This window comes from Antedon bifida, chromosome 1, assembly GCF_963402885.1.
Source record: "Antedon bifida chromosome 1, ecAntBifi1.1, whole genome shotgun sequence".
NCBI lineage: Eukaryota > Metazoa > Echinodermata > Crinoidea > Comatulida > Antedonidae > Antedon > Antedon bifida.
In genome coordinates, this window is record NC_136226.1 from 25,600,770 (window position 1) to 25,623,526 (window position 22,757).

At 33.0% G+C, this 22,757-nt stretch overlaps 1 protein-coding gene across 3 annotated transcripts; it reads left to right on the plus strand.

Moving 5' to 3' along the window:
• The first annotated feature begins 323 nt into the window (after positions 1-323).
• LOC144846809 (band 3 anion transport protein-like) lies at positions 324-22,654 on the plus strand. Of its 3 annotated transcripts, XR_013613406.1 has the most exons (25): positions 324-461; positions 3,285-3,344; positions 3,829-3,889; positions 4,468-4,726; positions 5,269-5,474; positions 5,957-6,036; positions 6,558-6,718; positions 6,869-7,011; positions 7,934-8,114; positions 8,446-8,581; positions 9,274-9,375; positions 10,311-10,431; positions 10,584-10,961; positions 11,469-11,661; positions 13,188-13,394; positions 14,031-14,179; positions 14,993-15,193; positions 15,719-15,997; positions 16,657-16,746; positions 17,607-17,782; positions 18,182-18,435; positions 18,974-19,143; positions 19,720-19,890; positions 20,455-21,286; positions 21,494-22,654. XR_013613406.1 is itself a non-coding variant. In XM_078703574.1 (24 exons), exons 3-24 carry the CDS (start codon positions 3,845-3,847, stop codon positions 20,521-20,523), a joined length of 3,771 nt encoding a protein of 1,256 aa, XP_078559700.1. In that variant the 5' UTR covers positions 324-461; positions 3,285-3,344; positions 3,829-3,844; the 3' UTR covers positions 20,524-22,654. The 3 variants fall into 3 exon arrangements, 2 of the variants coding, with proteins under 2 accessions (XP_078559700.1, XP_078559701.1); XM_078703574.1 differs by having other exon boundaries at positions 20,455-22,654; XM_078703575.1 differs by lacking the exon at positions 9,274-9,375 and having other exon boundaries at positions 20,455-22,654.
• Positions 22,655-22,757: the final 103 nt, after the last annotated feature.

Here is a 22,757-nt window from a genome sequence, read left to right on the forward strand (position 1 = left end):
TTAGGGACCCTCACAAAAATACAATATGACAAGAGATAAAATTTTCCGATAATTATCTTGTTCTTGATAGTTATGTGGCGAACAATAACAAGGTGAAGAAAATAAAGTAGACCATCCTCCATGAGTAAACTAATCATTACATTATGTTTATAAGGATGTACACTTGAGTTTATTAAATTATCCAGATTCAGATATGATGAAGAATTTTCATTGGTTCAAAGTAAAAAGGTCAAAGGTCTATGACCACATTTTTTTTCTGTGTGTATCAACAAACAACTAAGTACGTGCAGAGAGAGCCAGCTAGGATTTTCACTCAGGGGAGAGGAGGAGGCCAAGCCAACAGGAAATAAAACAAGTCATTAACGGCCGAACATTGAATAGCCTAACGTATCATAGTTAGGTTGTGCAGCATAATGTAAATTACATCATCATAGGCTACCGAAATTCATATTATTAAAGAGGTGAGTAGGCTAGTCTACTCTACCTAGCTAGGCCTAGCTAGGCCTATGTCTTTCTTTAGGCTAGCTAGCTAGGCTAGGCCTAGGCCCTCTAACTAGCCTAGGCCCAGGTAAGCTACTGTAGTCAGCCACTATGTTCCATCCATGATGGATGGCATGGCATGACATGGTAGTAACTGGTAGTAACTAGTAGGCCTAGCTAGGCCTAGAGTAAGAGTTAGGCGAGCTCTTTTTTATATAGAGTAGGCCTATGCTGAGGTGAGGGACTGGGGCAGGATTCCGAGTCCTAGTCTAGGCTAGGCCTAGCCTAGTAGAACAATTTCAATGAGGGGGTAGGCCTAGGCCAGTACAGACGAGACCTACCTAGAGACCTAACTTTTTAAATTAATGCACTTGTCAATTGTATGACCCACTATACGGCCCCCGGCAGAGGTGCGTCATTTATTTACAAATAATTATTGACGCAGGGGTGCGTCAAAAAACATAGGTGGGTGGTATTAAGTGACGGAAATTGACACACCATTGTTTATTGATATGACGTAGGCCTACCATTTATTCGTAATGGATGTTTCCATCATGCACCCCTACCGGGGGTTGTATAGTGGCTCATACAATTGACAAGTGCATTATATTTTTTAAGAATGTTGGTGTAGGTCAATATCTTTAAGTTTAATTGTTATTTTTCAAAAGGTTTGTTCTGCACGATTTGGAAGATTTGCACATTATGAGTTTACGAGGGGTTTCACGAGAATAAACCTATTTAGTTCTAGCCTACAGTAGGCCTATTTAATAGTGAAAACAAACATTTTCCCTGTTTCATACATGCCAACACTTCTGTATTGGCTGGTAGACTCCCGTATTTTAGACACATCTCCCGGTATAACATCATGCTCCTTGTTTTCCACATTTTCTCCCGCATTACAAAGGTAACTGAATTTTGATATATAATTATGTGTGTTGTTTTCTGCATTAATAAAAAAACTTATACACACAAGCAAATTTATGATATTTAAACCATTGTACGATTATCTGATTTTTTTCTGAACGGAAAAGGGATACCCCTCACACATAGCCACCATGTGACGTCACGCCACACACTGCACTCCTTACCTCACCTCACCTGGTCTCGATATTAGATAGAGGGCGCTTTTAACCTAAAAAACACCACCTCCCGTTTTTTAAACTTCAATTTTGGCATGTATGCCTGTGCTCACCATATGTTTTTGTCATACACATTATAATGATTTCAACATTTTGCTGGCAGTGTAAAATAAAAGTTGATGTATATTCAACAAGTATTCTAATAAAATAAGTCTTTCTCTCTCAGATAGAAGACCAGTGATTATGGTTTGAGAATATTTGGTGAATATTGTTATTGCTTGTACTAATTTGTTCGACCTAATAGTATCAATGTCAACAGACTTAACAGATATCAATTCAAATATACATGTATAATTAAATATATTTCTGATTAATAATTAACTGAATGAGCAGTGGTGTCAGTCACATGTTACTCGCATGAAATGTATTTTGTTTTTAGGGAAATTCATAACATATTGTTAATGTTTTTAAAATTAATATGGCTCAGTTCCAACAGTAAATGCTAATGGCGCCAATGTAATAATTGATGATGTTAATGTTAATTGTTCATAGAGAAATTGTTAATTTGTGTATTACCAATGGGCCTATTGAGTACTTTAGCAGACTGAACATAAAATACTGTAGGTCAATCTCAATTTATTGTTATAATAAACTAGTAAAATTTTATTATTTATTATACAGAGATCCAGATGAATAGAACCTTTTCACTAATGTTTACCCTGTCACAGTAGCACAATAAATAAATGGGTAGCCTCAATTTAAATGTGTATACACTGTCTGTAGTGATTGTGAATGAAATGTTTTTATTTAACCTATATAAGGGACTGTTTCTGAAAAAAAAAAATCGATTTTGTTCATATTTCTAACAAAATTGTTTTAAAAACAATTGATTGGGATCTCAGTTTCCGTGGAGCAATTTTTAGCTCCAACACAATTGTGGTCTCAATTTGACCTTACTTTTGAACATTTTACTCTCTGGATAATAATAATGACATCATCACACAACCAACCACAAATGATCACCAATGAAAAATATGTGGTTTTTTCTAATTTTCCTAAAAATAGGCTGCAACATGATCTTTGTTATATTATAACAAATTACTAATAAAACTTGTTTATTTAAAACTGTTAAAAATAATTCAGCATAAATTGATAGTGATTGTTGCACAGTGGCTGCTTTATATTTTATATACTGTATTGTACAGTATTATTTTTATTTTATTTCAATTCACACTCTACATGAAGCAACAAGACAACAAGAAAATTGACAAGCACACTTAAACCTACTACAAACATTTCTTAATTTAAAAGATAACTTGTACTTCTCCATTGAGATCTAGCCACTGATATCCACAGCTTGTCATTACTAAAGAAAATATCAATGGTAAATTGAATGAAGTTCTCAATATTAAAAAGCAAGTTAATTATTGATAGCTAATAGAAACTGTAAGAAACAATAATTTAGTATGACTCACAACCTTATTGATGATGATGATGAGTGTGTAAAGCATATTTGATATCTATCATTTCCTAGTGTTTTCCTGGTTGTTTCCTTCTGGTTGGGCCCTAGGATAGACCAGGAACAACCTAAAAACAAAACTCTATTGTTTTATGTTTATGGTTTTACTTTGGCTTTTAATCTGCGGGTGAACTTAACAGACATGCATTGTAGTATTGTTACAATATAGTTTTCAATTACGCCTCATTTTGTTCACTCTCTACCAGGACAGTACGGGAATAACTAGCACAGAAGGAAAATTGGTTAATGTGGTATTTCTGATCAAGGTACAGTATTAATAAACTTTACTTAAAAGATACATTAATTATTATTTTTATAACTATGATTTTTATATTGTTACTAATCTTAAATACTGGTAATTATTTGTGACTTAAGAATTTTTTGTTATACTTCTTCTACACCTGGTCTAGGGCATTTATCAACACAGCACATAGGCCAGAAGCCTGAATATATATATTAAATACAAAAATTAGATGCTAAATGAATTATTTCTTTTTTTAATGCAAAAATAAATGTAGACATATTTTCAATTAAAGTAATATTTCTGGAAGCCATTAATTTAATGAACGTACTGAATTAAATTATAAAACGAACGATAATGATAATAATACTATATTACAGTATTTTTTACCTTATTATTCTTAATGTAATATAGTAGTAAACAAAAATATCTACAAATTATTATTTATAGAATTAATTCATGAATTTGATTATAAAATTTGAATATTTTTTTAACTTTTAATTTTGCAGATATCAAACTGTGGTTATGGATGATAAAAGTTCAACAAGTAAAGATATCCCAAGTATCTCAGTGAGTTGAAACCTTAAAGATCTGTCTACACTATCAAACTTTATGTGACAAAAAATGTGATGTGGACATCAGGATGTCATATCACTACCATATTTGGGAATATCACTACCATATTTGGGAATATCACTACCATATTTGGGCACATCAAACTTTTTTTGTCAAACTAGTTTGATAGTGTAGACAGCTTTACAAAGTTGTAGAGCTTTGTTGTAATATTAAAAGAATATTTTTTTAAATGTTAGAATGATGTTAGACTGTAGCTATGATATGATATACAGCCATACTGCATTAAAATACCATCATGATATGCTCTGCATAGCTGGCAGTCCTCGGTCAGTAGAGGGATTAAATTTCGCCAGTTTCCAGTTAAGCACGAAAACGAATAATTGTAAACTGTCAGCAAAACTTGTGAAAAACTTTATTAAATATTGTTTATTATTTTCGTGATGACTGGGTAATGCACATGTGCCGGTTTGGGATCTCATTTTGCAATGAACGTAATATGCAATAACACAGTTAATTTGACAAATATGGAGAAGAGATACATCATCTAAATGTATTTATTGTTGTTCTTCCAGATTGAAATGGCAGATATTAAAGATGACCCAAAAGAAGAAGAAGGAAAGTCTGTGCAAAAGGATGAAGATGAGAAGTCTCACAATGCCGAATTGGATGCAGACATCAATAAGATCTTTGAACCGTTGGAAAAACTTGATCTTGAAATGTTCCGGACAATGTCTAGCCCTGAGGTCTCAACCCAGGCTTCATTTCAATTTGGAGATTCCATGCAACCAGAAATGGCTCAACGGGGCCAGTTTGGTGAAAAAGATTACACTTGTAAGAATTAATTTTAAAAGTGTATATCTTCAAAAATTTAACGATTGGAAGATGGCCATAGAATCTGTCTATACCCATCATGCCTTTACAGAGCTGGATATATACTATGTTTGCCTATCTGAAAAGGTCATCCTTGCTGCCTATATCAGTCAGACCACTTGGCAATGAATATCACAGGGAATATTATCCACAATATGATACAGGAAATATGTCATAACAATTCTACATAAATGATTTTATATATTAGTTTCTGTTCTCTGTTCACTTCAACATCAGTACTGTATCTTTACTGAAATAGAGACCCCGGTAGGCTTAGACTTACTAAAAACAGTCTGTCAATTTGAATGGTTATATGATATAGTAATACCAATATTTGATGCTTGCAATAATAACCTGGCATTATGGGCCTCTGATTAAAGGGCTAGCATAGTATACATGCTGTATAGCTGATTTTGGGCTTTTCTTGTATGAAGATAATAGTTTTTATGATGATAGATAAATTATATGATAATAAATTGTTACTGTCATGTCTCCCATTATAGCACATCGAAGGTTATCCCATCAAACACATCACACCTTAAGTCCACTACTTAGGAAAGCTTCCTCAAAAAGTCTTGGAGCAGAAGGCCTGCCATACACTGGTTCCAAAAAAAGTATAGCATCACAACAGCCAAGGAAATCAATATCAGTGATTGAAGAAGTTCCGTACGAGGATACTGACGGGGATTCAGATAGACCTGTTCCGAAAGTACGAACCTTTTTTGTTTACTAAGAATGCTATTCTATTATTGATCATTTGTTCACCATTATATATATATAACACCTAAATAAATTAATTTGATTGGACGATTGTGTGTCACATGATAAGAAAAAAGTGCCCTTTCAATGCGTTTCACATAGCGCGACATATTCCTACTTTTATTAGCTTAAGCCCGGACAGTGAAACCCCTTAACAACAGCATAACAACAATGCAGCAGGCACTGTGACCCTGCACCGAATGACGGATAGAGGGCGCATAACTATTGTCTCTCGAGACAGACAGCTGCCGACAACAGCGGTTTTGCACATGCTCCAGCGGCTTTACACATGCTCCAGCATTTTCCTTTTACAAAATAATTATTGTACATGCGTGATCTCTAACATTCACCGACAACAAAATGTAAACAATTCCATAATCCTCTTTGTTCGTTTTTCTCTAATCTTTTGATGATTGTTGTTGTTTTTTGTAGTTTACAATAGGTTCTCCAGATGAAGATGATGATAGTAAAGATGAGGACGTTACTCAACACAGTAAAGCAGCACGGCATAGGTACGACATGTACTTCTAGTTAGCGATGTGATGCAGCAAGATTTTATAATAATATGTAGAATTGTTCCTTTGGGTTAAAATAAATATCCTATACAGTACAACCTTCATTTTACGTACCCTGATTTTACATTCCCTGGATTTTACGTACACATAAAATGACCGATGAAGTCATCGTTTTTAGTAATTTTAACATTTTCTACATGCTGTAAAGTAGGCAAACATGGCAGCCTTTTTTCTAGTATTCTAGGCCTAGCTAGTGACAGCTACATGCTGTAAAGTAGGCAAACATGGCAGCCTTTTTAGCTACGTATTTGGGGGTCAATTAAGGTCAACCTGGATTTTACGATTTTACACACGTCTTTCAGTCCTGTACCATATGTAAAATGCAGGTTCTGTTGTATATTTAAGTTAATAAATTGACCAATGTCTTCTACCAAACATCGACCAAACAACGTATATGCATAATTACTAAAAACAGACACCAATTATCAGTTAAATTTCTTTGTTTTTTGACAAACTAGTGTGGGTCATCGGCATCACCACCATCGTCGCACTGATATGGGATTGAGGACATGTATTGGTAGTCAGGTGAATCTAAAGGGGATGGATACAGCAGAAATAATTCCAACTGAAATGGATGAGGCAATTATGCTCAACAAAGCAGATTTAGAAGATATGGCCAGTAAAATTATTTTCAATTATTATTGTTTTTTTGCAGATATGTATGTGATAATTTTAAATATAAATAATACATTAAAGTTATACAAGTTATTTTAGCTCCTATAGTATATTCTTATAGACTAATTCCAAGTGTACTGTATTTTCTTATCAGCCCATAGGTTTGAGGATACTGGGAAAAGGAGACACAGAGTGCAACGTCGAAGACGAAGTTCTATCATCCACGGAGGAACGGGTTCTTACAAAAAGTCAAAAACAAAAGAAAAATATAACAAATATGATCATAAACCTCATGAGGTATTATTTGTCATTCAATTTTTTTTTATGTAGTAATTTTTATAGATTTATATTAATAGGGAGTATATTAGAACTAAGCGAAGGTGACATATTGGTGACCCAAAAGTGTTCCTTAAAGGACAACTTATTAACGTATCAACGTATTAGGGATGTACGTATGATTTCAGAACCTTCGCAAGATTAAGGATATCGCCGCCGTACAGCCGTCGCAGTAAATTGCTGTGACGTCACAGGTGCATCGCAAAATTTACGTCATGAATTTTCTGGCAAAGTCTGGCAAATCGCAAAAATTTCTAGTAAACACACTTTGTAAATAAATCTTAAAAAATATAAATGTTGATTTTTTTTATTGTTTCTTTTGCTTATCTGGACTCATTAAGTAGATTTTGCGGTGCACCTGTGACGTCACAACAATTTATGGCGACGGCTGTACGGTGAGCGCGTGCTACGATATCCTTAATCTCGCGATTGTTCTGAAATGTACATCCCTAATACGTTGTAAAATTATGTTCCTCAGTCAAGTTGTCCTTTAAATAGGGGTGTCCCAAAGGAAGCTTCTACTCTATGAAATATTGTTTTATTCAATTATTTAATCCTTGATGATATCATATCACTATCATATTTGGGCACACCATACTCCTTTTGTCAAACTAGTTTGATAGTGTAGCATAGTGAAGGATACCCTTTAATAGACTACCTACAATCACAAGGATACAAGGATACAAGGAAACTTTATTCATCCCAACTTGGGAAATTGTGTTGCTGTCTTATAACAATGCCGTAAAGAAAAGAGAGATGATAGGCCTAATACATAAGTGTGATAATAATAATAACAATAATAGTGTATCATAATAAATTCCCCTATCTTTGATATCTTTCATTATAGTCTTGTATAGTAAGTTATGCTTGATAACATTTCTAGGTGTTTGTTGAATTGGATGAACTTCATAGAGGAGAGGATAATGAGATGCAATGGAAAGAGAAAGCACGTTGGATTAAGTTTGAAGAAGATGTGGAGGAAGGGGGCGACAGATGGGGTAAACCCCACGTAGCCTCATTGTCATTTCATAGTTTATTGGAACTTAGAAGAGGTCTAGAAAAAGGTAAAGATAATTTAATGATAATGCATACTGTATATATTAATATGCGCCAATTCACCACCAATTAAAATGGTTTATAAAAGTAGTAAAGCTGTAGCTTGGTGGTTAACATGCTTGCCTTTCAATCCCAAAGTCCAGGGTTCAATCCTAATGTCAGGTTCCTGGTATTAACTCTTCTCTCTATACATCAAGTGAGAGTTTATAAACATATATTGTTTATTCATCCTGTAATTGGTAAGTTTCTCGGTATTGTATGTATATGAAGTTTTAAAGAATAAATAAATACATTTTGAAAAATAAATAAAATATGGAAAAAATACATTGTATATTTCAGGTTCCTTGATGCTTGACATGGAAGAAACAAAACAATCAGATATATTTCATCGAATCGTAGAAAACATGATCACGGCTGATCAGATAAAGCCAGAGAACAGCGGCGATGTAATGCGGGCATTGCTGCTAAAACACAAGTAAGAGGTTTAAGACTCTTCCAACGCGTGTAATGATATTACACATTTTTAATTTGTATTGCACTTTTTGGTATGTTTGACGTGATGTGGTTAGCTAGACCTTCAAGACTTTATCACTTTAGTTGCTGTTTTTTACCATTTGAATAATTTAAAAAAATTTATCATTTATACACAAAGCAATAGAGGGCGCTTGTTTATTTGATTGCAAAATAGAAGCTACCACATTGCAACAAACATTTTACACTTATATATGCAATTATTGAAATCCTACTTCCAATACAGACACAGGTGACATAGGGACCGTTCAGACTTATTTACCTGGATAAGTTGGCTTCATAGACCAGTTATTGCTAGGCTAACTTTGATAGGCAAGCCACCAACCAACCCGGTTAAATAAGCCTGAACAGGCCCATAGTATTGAATGTCTTTAATAAAGTACTGTAGCCTGACTCTTATTGTGTATAATCATGAATATTAAACTGGTTTTGTAGCGATTGTTTATTATTATTTTTATTCATTATTTCAAATTTATTTAATTCTATCAAAGCATGGATAGGTTTTTTATATAGCATGTAGACACTTTTGAATGAAAAATCATTTTCTATCTCAATATTTTTTTTTATATAGTATTATATTGCAGTATATTTTTAATTTGAATTTTATTTGAGCACATTATAATTTGATTTGTTTAGACACATAACGAGAAGACAAAGTTTGATGAAGAATCTGTCTTCCGTTAATCTCGGTTCTCTGATGCCAGTAGACAGACAGTATCATTCTGAAGCTAATTTCAGGCATGTTTAAGCTCTGTCTACACTATCAAATTTATATGACAAAAAAATGTGATGTCCCCATATATGGACATGATGATGTCATATCACTACCATGTTTTTTTTGTTGTTTTTTTTGTACCATATTTATTGAGGGTGATCCATCCAGCAATTGCTGATCATTAGGGACCCTCAAAGGTTCACAAGACAAACATATACACAAGATGCTCTACATAAACAAAGTCTTATTACAAGTCTTTGGGAGTGGAGTTGTCATTTTGTCCTTAGAAAAAATCCTGACATGTGACGGGACTTGAACCCAGGACCCTTGGAGTGGTAGCCAAGCATCATAACCACCAAGCCACATATGACTACCATATTTGGGCACATCACACTTTTTTTGTCAAACTAGTTTGATAGTGTAGACAGAGCTTTAGTTACCGTACTCATGCTAATAAAGACACTCCTATCACCCTAATTTTGGAAGTAGATCAAAAAGGCACTTAGCGTACACCATTGCATATTTATAGTTGCACATTTTCAAAATATTTATCTTTATTGATTGTTTAAAGTGTGTTTCATTTAAATTTACTTCAGTTTAAAACTTTCCTATAAGGGTAAGTACTGATCACCCTTATGCTTAGTGATAGTGATAAAAAAAATTTACATGCGTACGGCATTCTACCTATCTGTTACTGTAATTGTGGTTGTAATACAAAGCTTATGTTACATTTTATGTTTTCTTGGGGGTGTTCTACATGTGTTGTATTGTTTGATGTGTTATAATACATTTTTATTTTTTTAATTCATCATTAAGCTTCATCAATTTCATAAAAAATCATAATCATCAGCATTATTATAATGAGTGACAATATTATTATGAATTACATTATTTTAATTCCCATCGTATCACATCACAAAATATTAGTATTTATTATAGTGAATTATTTATATAACAGGCATATGAAAGAACGTCAGGGCTTATTAAAGAACATCTCGACGTCAAGTCTGAATCCGGTTGACATGAAGAAGATTCAGACCGAACCTAATGACCTCATCACTGAAGCAAATAACCATGCCGTAAGTTTGATTTGTTTAGTTGTTCATTTTAGTCACGTTTATTGCTAGATGTGGTTGTCAACAGATAAGCTTTATCTATTTTGAGAAATACAATTTGTTGAGACACATTGGGTGATGTTTTCATTGTCTACTCTAAACTTTTAATTGTACAGGATGAAGTGAAGGCACCGATGCTCAAGACATTTTCAATTAGTATGGAAAATCTAAATGACATTCCTGAAGATCAGGAGTTAAGTCAGAAACCTTCAGTACACTTCAAACTTGGTAAAAGAAAACCGAAAGAAGACAAGTCAGAAGGCATCATGAAACGAATCCCAAAAGATGCTGAAGCTACAACAGTTCTTGTTGGTGAGGTTGACTTCTTAGACCAGCCAGCGATGTCATTTATCCGCCTTGCCACCGGTACTATTTTAGATAACTTCACAGAGGTTCCTGTGCCAGTTCGTTTTATCTTTGTGCTATTGGGACCAAGTGGTGACATGGACTATCTAGAGATTGGAAGATCTATCTCAACTCTTATGTCAAATGAGGTAGATAAACATTTCAAATTTCAGTTTGTGTTTAATTTGTATGTTTTGCCATTTGGCGGTGTAGTCTAGTTTCTAGACCGTAATTAGTAAAACGATAAACATGTTGGCACATATGGCGTTACTTGTGTTCGCCACTCAGTACGTTTTTGAGCAAGCATGTGTATATGTCCGCATGTGAAAAGTTCTGTTTTCTTTTTTTATGTTTGCCATCCATATTGTTTTTGGTCTTCCTTTTGGTCTTTTGGTCTTTCTCTCATGTAATACTTGAGCTCATTTCCAGAAAAAAATCGAAAATGCTGACGGGTGGACTAAAATAAAAAAAATAATAAATAAAAACTTTAACTCTATAGATGATGTATAACACATAAACAACACTCATCTTTTAATATAGATAGAGTATTCTGTAGTTTACTTTTGCTACTTTATTGGATAAAACAATGTTATTTCTTTTGTGATGTGACCATATTCTAGTTTCTTATATTTACACTGTATGTCTATTTTATTTAGAATTTCCATGAAGTCGCTTACAAAGCAGACTGCCGTCAAGATCTTCTAGGTGCTATTAATGAATTTATTGATGACAGTATTGTACTCCCCCCTGGGGAATGGGACAAAGACCTATTGCTGCCCATCTTACGACATCAAAACCGAAAGGTTAAAAAAAGGCAAGAAGCCCGGCGTAAAAAGGAGGAAGAAACTGGTAATTTTAAAAATATATTGTTATATATTATTCGACTGAGAAAAATGTTTTAAGTGAATATATATATATATATATATATAAACAATTCAGGCAAAGAACATTAATTCGAAACCGCCCGGTGATATACTGAAATTTAATTAATTAATTTGAAACGATAAAGATGAGGAAATCTGTGAGAATGAGAAAAAGTCGCCCCAACCGAGACTCGAACTCGGACCGCCTGCTTGATATGCAGATGTCCTAACCATTAGACCACTGGGGCTTTCATGGTATTGTTCGAACTCGATTGGATAGCGACTCTTTAACATTCTCGGCGTGGTACGGCGGAACAGCACTAGTCCTCAGTTGTACGCACGCGCACCAGAGATCAAATTGATACGCCCTCATCTTTCAGTATTTTTATTCACGAGGCGGGATCTCCGAAGAGATACTTTTATATATATAAACAATTCAGGCAAAGAACATTAATTCGAAACCGCCCGGTGATATACTGAAATTTAATTAATTAATTTGAAACGATAAAGATGAGGAAATCTGTGAGAATGAGAAAAAGTCGCCCCAACCGAGACTCGAACTCGGACCGCCTGCTTGATATGCAGATGTCCTAACCATTAGACCACTGGGGCTTTCATGGTATTGTTCGAACTCGATTGGATAGCGACTCTTTAACATTCTCGGCGTGGTACGGCGGAACAGCACTAGTCCTCAGTTGTACGCACGCGCACCAGAGATCAAATTGATACGCCCTCATCTTTCAGTATTTTTATTCACGAGGCGGGATCTCCGAAGAGATACTTTTATATATATAAACAATTCAGGCAAAGAACATTAATTCGAAACCGCCCGGTGATATACTGAAATTTAATTAATTAATTTGAAACGATAAAGATGAGGAAATCTGTGAGAATGAGAAAAAGTCGCCCCAACCGAGACTCGAACTCGGACCGCCTGCTTGATATGCAGATGTCCTAACCATTAGACCACTGGGGCTTTCATGGTATTGTTCGAACTCGATTGGATAGCGACTCTTTAACATTCTCGGCGTGGTACGGCGGAACAGCACTAGTCCTCAGTTGTACGCACGCGCACCAGAGATCAAATTGATACGCCCTCATCTTTCAGTATTTTATATTTATATATATATATATATATATTTACGGAAGTGAATAACTTTATTAAAAAAAACTACAAAATGGCCTATTTAAAGTCTGTTTATTATACTTCATTTTGATGTCACATAATAGTTACTGTACTCACTTTGAAAAATAAATGAGAAACAAATTATTTGACTGAATTAAAGCAAAAAAATAGTAAAATAGGCTGCCATTTTCTGAAGTGAAAATATATATTTTTTTAAACGAAAGTGATAACTTTATTAAAACTACAAATTGGCCTATTTAAAATCTGTATTTATTAATCTTCATTTTTCATGTTTTTGGTGGACAATACATCTTTAATTAATTTTTATAATGTATTGAGAAAATGAATATGTTAAATTGATATTTGTTTTACATTTTGATTGACAGCTACAGATAAAGGGGAGTTAGTGCAGCAGATTGACCCACTGGAAAGGACAGGGATACTGTTTGGTGGGCTTTATAATGATATTAAGCGTCGGTACCCTTTCTACTTGAGTGACATCACGGATGCATTTAATGTACAGTGTTGTGCTGCCTTTATTTTCATATTCTTTGCCTGTTTGTCCCCTGCTATTACATTTGGTGGTCTATTAGGTAAGTCTTTCTATTCTCATATGTTATCATTGTTTTGGTGGTCTATTTATGATTGTAATTGTCTATGTACCTTAAATTGCTGGTAAAAGGAATGCAGTTGTGTGGGTTTTGTTCTGAATTGGGTAGCTTTTGGGTTCACAGATCAGTTTCCTAAACGCTTAACAAATATTTAAAAAAATATAAATAAATCATATCTTATTGATTGATCAAAAAACTTTTTCTTATAGATAGCCATCATAAAGCTAAAAAAACACTATCAATCTAGTTTGACAAAAAAAAAAGCCCAAATATGGTAGTGATATAAACATCACCATGTCCATATATGATCACATTTTTTTTGTAGACAGAGCTTAAGTTTGTATACCATACACAATGAAGCAACTATGTATGGAGAAATATCTTTACTTTATTTCTTCTTATTATCTTCCTATTATTATTCCCCATTATCATATTTTATCATGTTAATTGTTTTAATTACTGTGTCACTATTGTTTCCATTCCTAGATTTTTTTATTCCTAAGCATTATCCCAATCTGGTTAGTGTTTAACATTTTAATATTTAGCTTGTCAATTTCATGTATAATTTCATGTCTTCATAAAAAAAAACCTCTAAATTTACAAACGTTATGTTTGAAGGTGAGAAAACGAATAATTGGATGGGTGTGTCTGAGATGATATTTGGAACTGCTTTGTGTGGCATTGTGTTTGCTTTGTTTTCCGGCCAACCTCTGATGATTATTGGTGCTACAGGTCCTGTGCTTATATTTGAAGAGAATCTGTATTCAGTAAGTAACATAATATATGTTTATTCATTAGTCATTCATTTTGTCCAAATAAAATTATTAAAAACATATGCTTTATGTGCAAATAGAATTTATTTATAATAATAAATCGTTCAATTGTAGGTAACAAAATAAAACATTGATATTATTATAACAGATTAATTAATCAATCAATCAATCAAAATCAATTTATTCCATAAAACTAAAGATATGTACAAATATGTCATCAAAAAGTTGTGGAAAAAGGAACTCAAAATAAGCAAAGCTTTTAAGTTGAAATCCTTAAAAAAAGCAATACGTTATTTATATCAATAACAAACAAAAAATACAAGAAAGAAAGAAAATAAAAACCATAGAATTAATCAAAAACTTTAGTTACTCTTGACAAAAGAGTTTAGAACATGTTATCTTAAACGGACTAAAATACAGCACTGTGCTACAATATCTTCAATGCGAATTTCCTATTCACAATCCATTGATGATTATTGACTAAAATTCTAGGCCTACTGAACTTATTACTTAAGCTCTGTCTACACTATCAAACTTTATGCGACAACAAATGTGATTTGCCCATATATGGATATGATGATGTCATATTTGAGAATATCACTACCATATTTGGGCACATCACACTAGTTTGATAGTGTAGACGGGGCTACAATAATAACTATTGTAATGATAACAACAATTTTAAATGTAAATATGTATTTGTTTGTTTGATGTAGTATGTTTTAGCGGATATTAGCCCTTGATGGCATTTGCAGCAATAAAGAAATTGAATTGAATTGAATTGATTGTCTATTGTTGTTTTCATAGTTTTGCAAAAGCAGTGACATTGAGGATCTATATCTTGAGTTTCGGGGTTGGATTGGAATCTGGATTCTCATCATCACAATATTTGTTATTGCGTTTGAGGGCAGTGTAATGGTGCGATTTTTTACTCGATTTACTGAAGAAATTTTTGCTCTTCTAATCTCGCTTATATTTATATATGAAGTCTTTAAAAAACTTAGTAAAGTAAGTTATGATTTGTGTTTTTTTAGATATAAATATTTAAGACAATATAATAAAAATTAATTTGTGAAAAATGTGTATTTCTAATAAGTTATGTATGCAGATATTTTTTCTATGACTGATATTGAATTATGATGTTCCAAATTGTTATCCTTTATTAGAATTAGAATTTACAGTATATAATATAAATCCAAAGGCAAATTACTGAAAAAATGACAGTGCTGTGGGTACAGTGACTGGATCTCAACTGAGATACAAAATAAAATAAGCAAAAACTAAATTAAAACGATAAAGCCAGAACAATTTGCAAAGCTTTCGGGCAACACCTTTTATCAGTACAAGTGAGACAAAATTGAGACAAGCACTGCCTGGTTGGACTGGAATAAAAGAAATAAAAACAATGGAGACACAGGCTGGTGAATAGAGGGCTCAAAGAGTATGAGTACAAAATAATGAAGATAGTTTGGTAGATGATAGCAAAAAGCTAAATCAAAATGATATAAAAAATATTTATAATTCTTTTCATAGATATTCAGCAAAAATCCACTACTATCGTTAGACTTATACTGTGAACATTACGACAATGCATCAACGACAGAGTCACCGTATATGCTATCTACAGACATGTACTATGAAAATACTACGTCGCTTACATCATCTAGTAATACCTCCGATTGCACAACATTTTCTGAAGAAAAATATGGTGAACCAAATACGGCATTCATGTCTGTTATCTTAACATTTGGGACTTTCTTCATCGCATACTTTTTGCGTATATTTCGCAATAGCAGATTTTTAGGAAAACATGTAAGTGCCCATATACTAAATCATATACGTAATTCAGTTTCTTTATTTCAGAAATATTTCATCCATATCAAAATAAAAATTGTTAAATATATTGTATACATATATTTGCAAACACAGGCAACAAGAATATTACAATTATTCAACATATGTTGCATAAAACTATAATAGATTTAGAAAATGAACATGCAAGCACTACTGCTTCTAGAGATATTTAGTAGAGTATTAGCAGAGCATTATTGTAGCATACATTAAAAGTGATCTAATAGTCTTATTAAAGGACAACTTGGCCGAGGACCATATTTTAACAACGTATTAGGGATGTATATATGATTTCACAGCAATTTATGGTGACGGCTGTACAGCGAGCGCGTGCGGCGATATCCTTAATCTCGCAATTGTTCTGAAATCATATGTACATCCTTAATACGTTGTAGAAATATGGTCCTCGGTCAAGTTGTCCTTTAAGACAATAGTCACACCAAAGGTTAACATGTTTTTATACACTGTCCACGGTAGGATTACAACTGTAGGCCTAGTATACATTACTAGATATTACTAAATACTGTTGAAATAAAAATAAAATAAAATTACAATGCGTCTTTTTTGCTGAGCTTAGAGATGTGGTATAGAAATAGAAAATGTCACTATTAATCTTCCAGGGACGCAAGATGCTAGGTGATTTTGGTGTTCCTATTGGTATTTTAATGATGTGTGTATTTGATTATGTCGTGCCTTATGTCTACACAGAGGTAAGAATTTAATACTTTATCTTTGTTTAGATTTGCATGGCGATAACTAGTGGTGCCCTAAAAAAAAGGAAAAAAAGAATATATATTTATTACAGTTATAAGATGAAGATAAGATTTTGTTGTTATGTCTTTTGTAGTAAAATGCTTCTTGCTTCAGAAACATCAAGACATTCTCAACTTTAATTTAATTTCTATTTGGAGACCCATCACTTACTTTACTTAGTCCAAGACATACCCAAGCTGATATGACTAGATTCCTCCATAACTTTGTATATGCCATTGTGACAGCCAGTTCATCTCTCTGCATACCAGTATCTGTCTTGAGACATGGTGTAACACAAACCTTACTTCACTAGTGTTTATCATTGTTCCATGCTACTAGTATCAAATCTCATAACATTCATAATGGGCTTCCAATCATGCAATTGACATTAAAGATGTATTGTCCCCCTGAAAAAATAATTCTTATACAAATTTTTGTTGAATATTCCATTTTAATGTAACACAATAGTTAGCCACTTTGACCAAAAATTGGATCGGAAAAAAAATGTATTTACCTGAAAAAAATGTAATTTAAAGCAAAAAATGGTCAAATTGGCTGCCAGCCAATGGATTTTTGGTTGAATTTAACCATTTATTTTGTAATTTTATAAGTGAAAACATTTTTTTTATTCGTTTTTTTTCTATGGAAGTGATTAACTTTATTAAAAGTACAAAATAACATATTCAAAGTCTGATTTAATTAATCTTCATTTTTCATGTTTTTGGGGGACAATACATCTTTAAATGCCTGAGTGCATTCTAATAAATTCTAAATAAATATTGAATTAAGTGTAAAGTATTTTTTTTTATGTGAATAGAAACTTCAAGTACGTGGTGGTTTTAATCCGACTGACCCATGTAAACGCACGTCATGGTTTGTGAATCCTATCAAACCACTTCAAGATGGCCGACTTGATTTAGTATTTGTGCTTGCTGCTGCAGTACCAGCAGGCCTGGTCTTCATCTTGCTATTTATGGAAGCGCTTATCACATCGTAAGTTGATGGGAAAAGTAGAAGCGTACCCATACTTTAGCTGGCAATTTGGGTTCTACTAACTTCACCCACTTGTATTTGAAGACTGCTTAGTCTTTTAATGTTGCATCTGGTATCATAATCCTACACAAAACTCTCCTGACTCTCTATAAACCAAGCCTTTGCATTCCGTCCTTGTCACTACCAGAAAATTATATATGGACATGGACATACTTTATGTATTGCATATATTTTAAATTAAAAGAAACATACTCCTCAACATGTTCTATTTATATAAATATATGTATAAATATAAAGTATCATTTCAATCCATCATGCAGTTTCAGCGCCCTTCAGAGGCTTTTGAGAGCATTATATTTAAAACATTATTATTTCAAATCATTATTTTGTGTTTTTAAGGTTGATTGTTAACAAAAAGGATAACAAGCTTAAGAAGGGTTCTGGATATCATTTGGACATGTTTCTTATCGGCATATTGGCGTTTGTGTGCGCCCTCTTAGGTCTTCCCTGGATGACAGCGGCAACTGTTCGTTCGGTCACTCACATTGGTAGCGTATCGACTTTCAGCAAGACGACCGCTCCTGGTGTTAAACCAAAATTGGATAAAATTTATGAACAACGAGTTACTAACTTGTTAGTAAACGCCTTGATAGGTAATTCCTCAAGCTTTATTGTAATATCTACATTATTAATATTAATAGTAATAATCCTCGTTCTTATATTGCGTTCATTGCACAAAGTTCACATTACTACCCCAGTCATTTTTTGGATCAAACACGTATGGAAACATAATGCTAATAATCAGCAAAAATGTGTTTTAGGTCTTACCAGGTACCCATTTGTACACCTGGTTAGAGACAGGAAAACGAAAAGCTCTGTCTACACTATCAAACTTTATGTGTCAAAAAAATGTGATTTGCCTGTATATTTATTATTTATATATTGATTTTTGGGCATATTTGTCAAACTAGTTTAATAGTGTAGACAGAGCAATAAGTAAAGGATACAAGCAATGTGACAAACGTTTGATTCAAACTCGCGATCTCACACACTGTGCCACAGGCCTTATGAATATCTACATATTTTGAAGATAATGTATGTAACTAAGATCCAATGAAGAATTTTAATATAATAATCAAGCTAATTTCATTTCATTATTATTGTATAATGATAATTTGTGTTATTTTATAGGATTATCAATATTACTGGGGCCTGTTCTCAGTCAAGTGCCTTTAGCAGTACTATTTGGTGTCTTTTTGTATATGGGAATTAGTTCACTTAGTGGTATTCAACTGGTAGAAAGAATAGAATGTTGGTTCATGCCAGTAAAGCACCATCCAGATGCTATGTTTGTTCGCCAGGTAAGATGAAGCATTTCATTTTATCTATTCCAATTAGCTGTATTGCCACGACTGATTAATTCAATTTCTCTTTGGAATATTGTGTACTGGTCTGTCCAGGAAATGAGATAACATACTGTACAGAACTGATTGGGTGCTGAGTAGGGCGGGAAAAGTACTTAGGTCGTGTGTTCAGTTGCTGAACTGGTCTACTATAACAAAAAATTACAAAGCTCTTTCAGAATATCTCAAGAATACAGACCTTTCATTTTAATTCAATTTAATTATTCTTTAATTCCACATACCGTACACCACATTATACATATGCTGGATGACGCATATTTAAAGATCTGTGCTATGCAGACCACATATCTTTTATAAGCTAATATGCACCTTTAAAAAAAATGAAACAATTATACCTTCAAGAGTGGTAGAATGAGGACATTAAATGCACACGATCAACGAATACAAATACTTGTTCTGTCTAGTAGGGAGAAAGATTATTATTTAAAGTACTTAAGGTTATGTTTTTTGTCATGAGCTATGTTATTTTCATATGTTGGACAATAAAAGAATTTTGTATTTGTATGTTTGCAGGTGAGGACGTGGCGGATGCATATGTATACTTTTATTCAAGTTGTTTGTCTGCTAATGCTTTGGATAATCAAAGTCACACCAGCAGCATTGGCGTTCCCTTTCTTCCTTATTCTTTTGGTTCCGGTACGCTCTGCTGTTGGAAGAATTTTTTCACCATCAGAACTGGAAGCGGTAAGTTTAATAAAGTTTATTTCTCTGCAATACATTAGATATTTATTTAGGAAAAATGTCATGTTCTGTTAAGACTGATATACAGCTACACTTTCGCTGCAGCATTTTCATTACGACTATTGCTAAATCGTAAGATGTCGCTGAAGAAATGTCGCATTCAGATTGGTAAAGTTCAATCGGGTCCATACACAGAGTTGATTTTTACAGAAACCTATAATGTAGGTTTTCTTCAGATACATATTGGTCAATAGTAACAGAAATGTACTGTAAGCAAGGATCAAACAAATGTGATGTGCCCATATATGGACATGATGATGTCATATCACTACCATTTTTGGGCATATCACACTTTTTTTTGTCAAATTAGTTTGATAGTGTAGACAGAGCTTTAATCAGGCTCAGTATCACAGAATATTTTTAGTCTGCCAGTGATACAGTAAATGCCTTTTGTTTTCTATATTTCACGGTATTTGTGCCATAGATTGTCTATGCACAAATAGATGCACATATTTATATTTATATGATATTTTAGGTATTAATTAGTATTTTTTTTCATAAATACAGCTTGATAATGAAGAGCAGGAAGTCACAGAAAAGGAAGATGAGTATTGGGAAACATACATGCCAATTTAATTGTGTAGGTAGTTAATCCAATTTGCAGGTGATTTCAAATCACTAGTGTTAGGATCAGGTGATTACAGAAATGGATGACAGCTGGGTCATGTGACAGTACCATCATTAACAGCTATCAGTACATATGGAACATTGATACTGATATTTCATAGTGTACCAACCAATTGATTTGTCACATAGCAGAGATACCAAGTGTATCTCTACAAAGAACAATGTTACTAAATTACAATCAATGAATGTGAAAAAGATGAAAAGGCAGAGCAATTTATTTACACAAATAGTTCCAATGCAATTGTATTAAACAGTATTTACTATCAATAATTTCCAGTCCATAGAATATCAACATAACATATGTATGTTTCTAAAACGTTACTCAACTCTGATTCCTAGTAATAAAAGAATGGTGCTAATTATACTACAATGTTTATAATGTTTTCAATTGCCAAATTAGTATTATTGTGTAATATTAACAGTTTTATTGTTACAAAAATATTCAGTTATTCAAAAAAGGTTTGGTGCTCATTATGTGGAATACAGTCAACGATACTCTTTGCACAATGTAAAATAATTTTATTACTATTATTGTTAAGACCAATATTTTCATACTACTTGGAGATGTGAATGCAGTGGCTTAACGGCTATGAGTGGTTTAGGGGGCACCAAGCATGAAGAAGACCCCTTAGGAGTGCTAAAACAGGGCCTATGCCTCATGTATTATGGGTTATGTATGAATGACTAAAACATGATTTTTATGTAAAGCGTGGTTCCCACTAGCGACGCAACGCAAGGACGTAACGCAACGCAAGTGAATTGACCAATCACAAGCGATGGCTTATTCGCTTGTGATTGCTAACTGTCTATAACTTCGCTTGTCATTGGTTAAACGCTTGCGTTGCGTTTACGTCCTTGCGTTGCGTCGCTAGTGGGAACCACGCTTTAGCAGAATAGTATGACAATCCTATTACTAGAGAACTTACTATTTTCCTTCCAAGATAACCACTTATAAAGGTTGCTGCTCATATTTTAGAATAAGTAGCATTTACTCTGTATTGTGTACTAAACAAATTCAACAACACTCTTTAGCTTTGACTTTCCTATCTACTGTTGTTAGTATCTGTTTTCATGTTCTTATATTAAGATTATACAGTACTGTGTAAATTATATTATGTACAAAATGGATTGTTTATTACTTGTCTACATATATAGAATATATTATATATTGAACAATACTTAAATATACTTTATTCCATTATATTCCCTTTTTATATGTAGTTCCATGTTGAATGTATTCCATGATATGTTTTTGAATGTATAACTTTATTGTATTTATAGAGTACAGTACATACTCCATTCCATTTTGATTTCTATAGATTCTTTATATTAATAAAAATGACAATAACTAAGTCAGGTCAATCGATGGTTGTCGGTCGTTACCTGGAACTAGGAACCATCAAAACTATGTCGAGGGAGTGAGGACACGCGTCCCAAAATATCTGCATTCGCACAATGAATTAACATGATGTAGTTTGGTCGTCGTTGGTTGTTGGATTTTAATGTTGCTTAATGTTACCACACAGCAGCTCAATATGGAATTTATATCATAAATTTCTAGTAAATTTTAAACTAAAATTGGCTACACAATTGGGCACTTATTTATGGTTCAGATTTTGGATTATTTTTTTTATTTTAGATAATATCCCAAATATATAGACTGTACTGTATTTATATATTGTAATTCTCCCTGACCATAACAAGGATATACTGAAATATACTAGAGATTAATGTAATTATCAGTACCCTACAAAAAAATATATTGAAATTGAAGTTTTTTTTGTTCTATTATTCATTTAAAAAGATTGTTTATTTGATGATGACATGTAAAATAAAATTGTTGATTTATTTTTGTATACAATTATATAGTAAGGTTTATTTGTATGTGTTTCTATGAAAAACCAAAGAGAAATATTCACGAATATCCAACTGCATATTTTATTGTATATAGTAACATGCAAATGATGTTGATGATTTATATATAGTTTATCTTTTTTTTTCATTTTTATATTAATAATTGATTCACATATTGTATGCAATATTTCAGTGTTAATAAAATGTTATTCGATTTTTATCAGAACATTTTTTGTGTGACAAGTTATGGTATTTTTGCTTTAATTTACTTTTCCATTTTATTCTCCTCAACTTGAATTAATCTATTCTTATTTCAATTCTAGATAAAG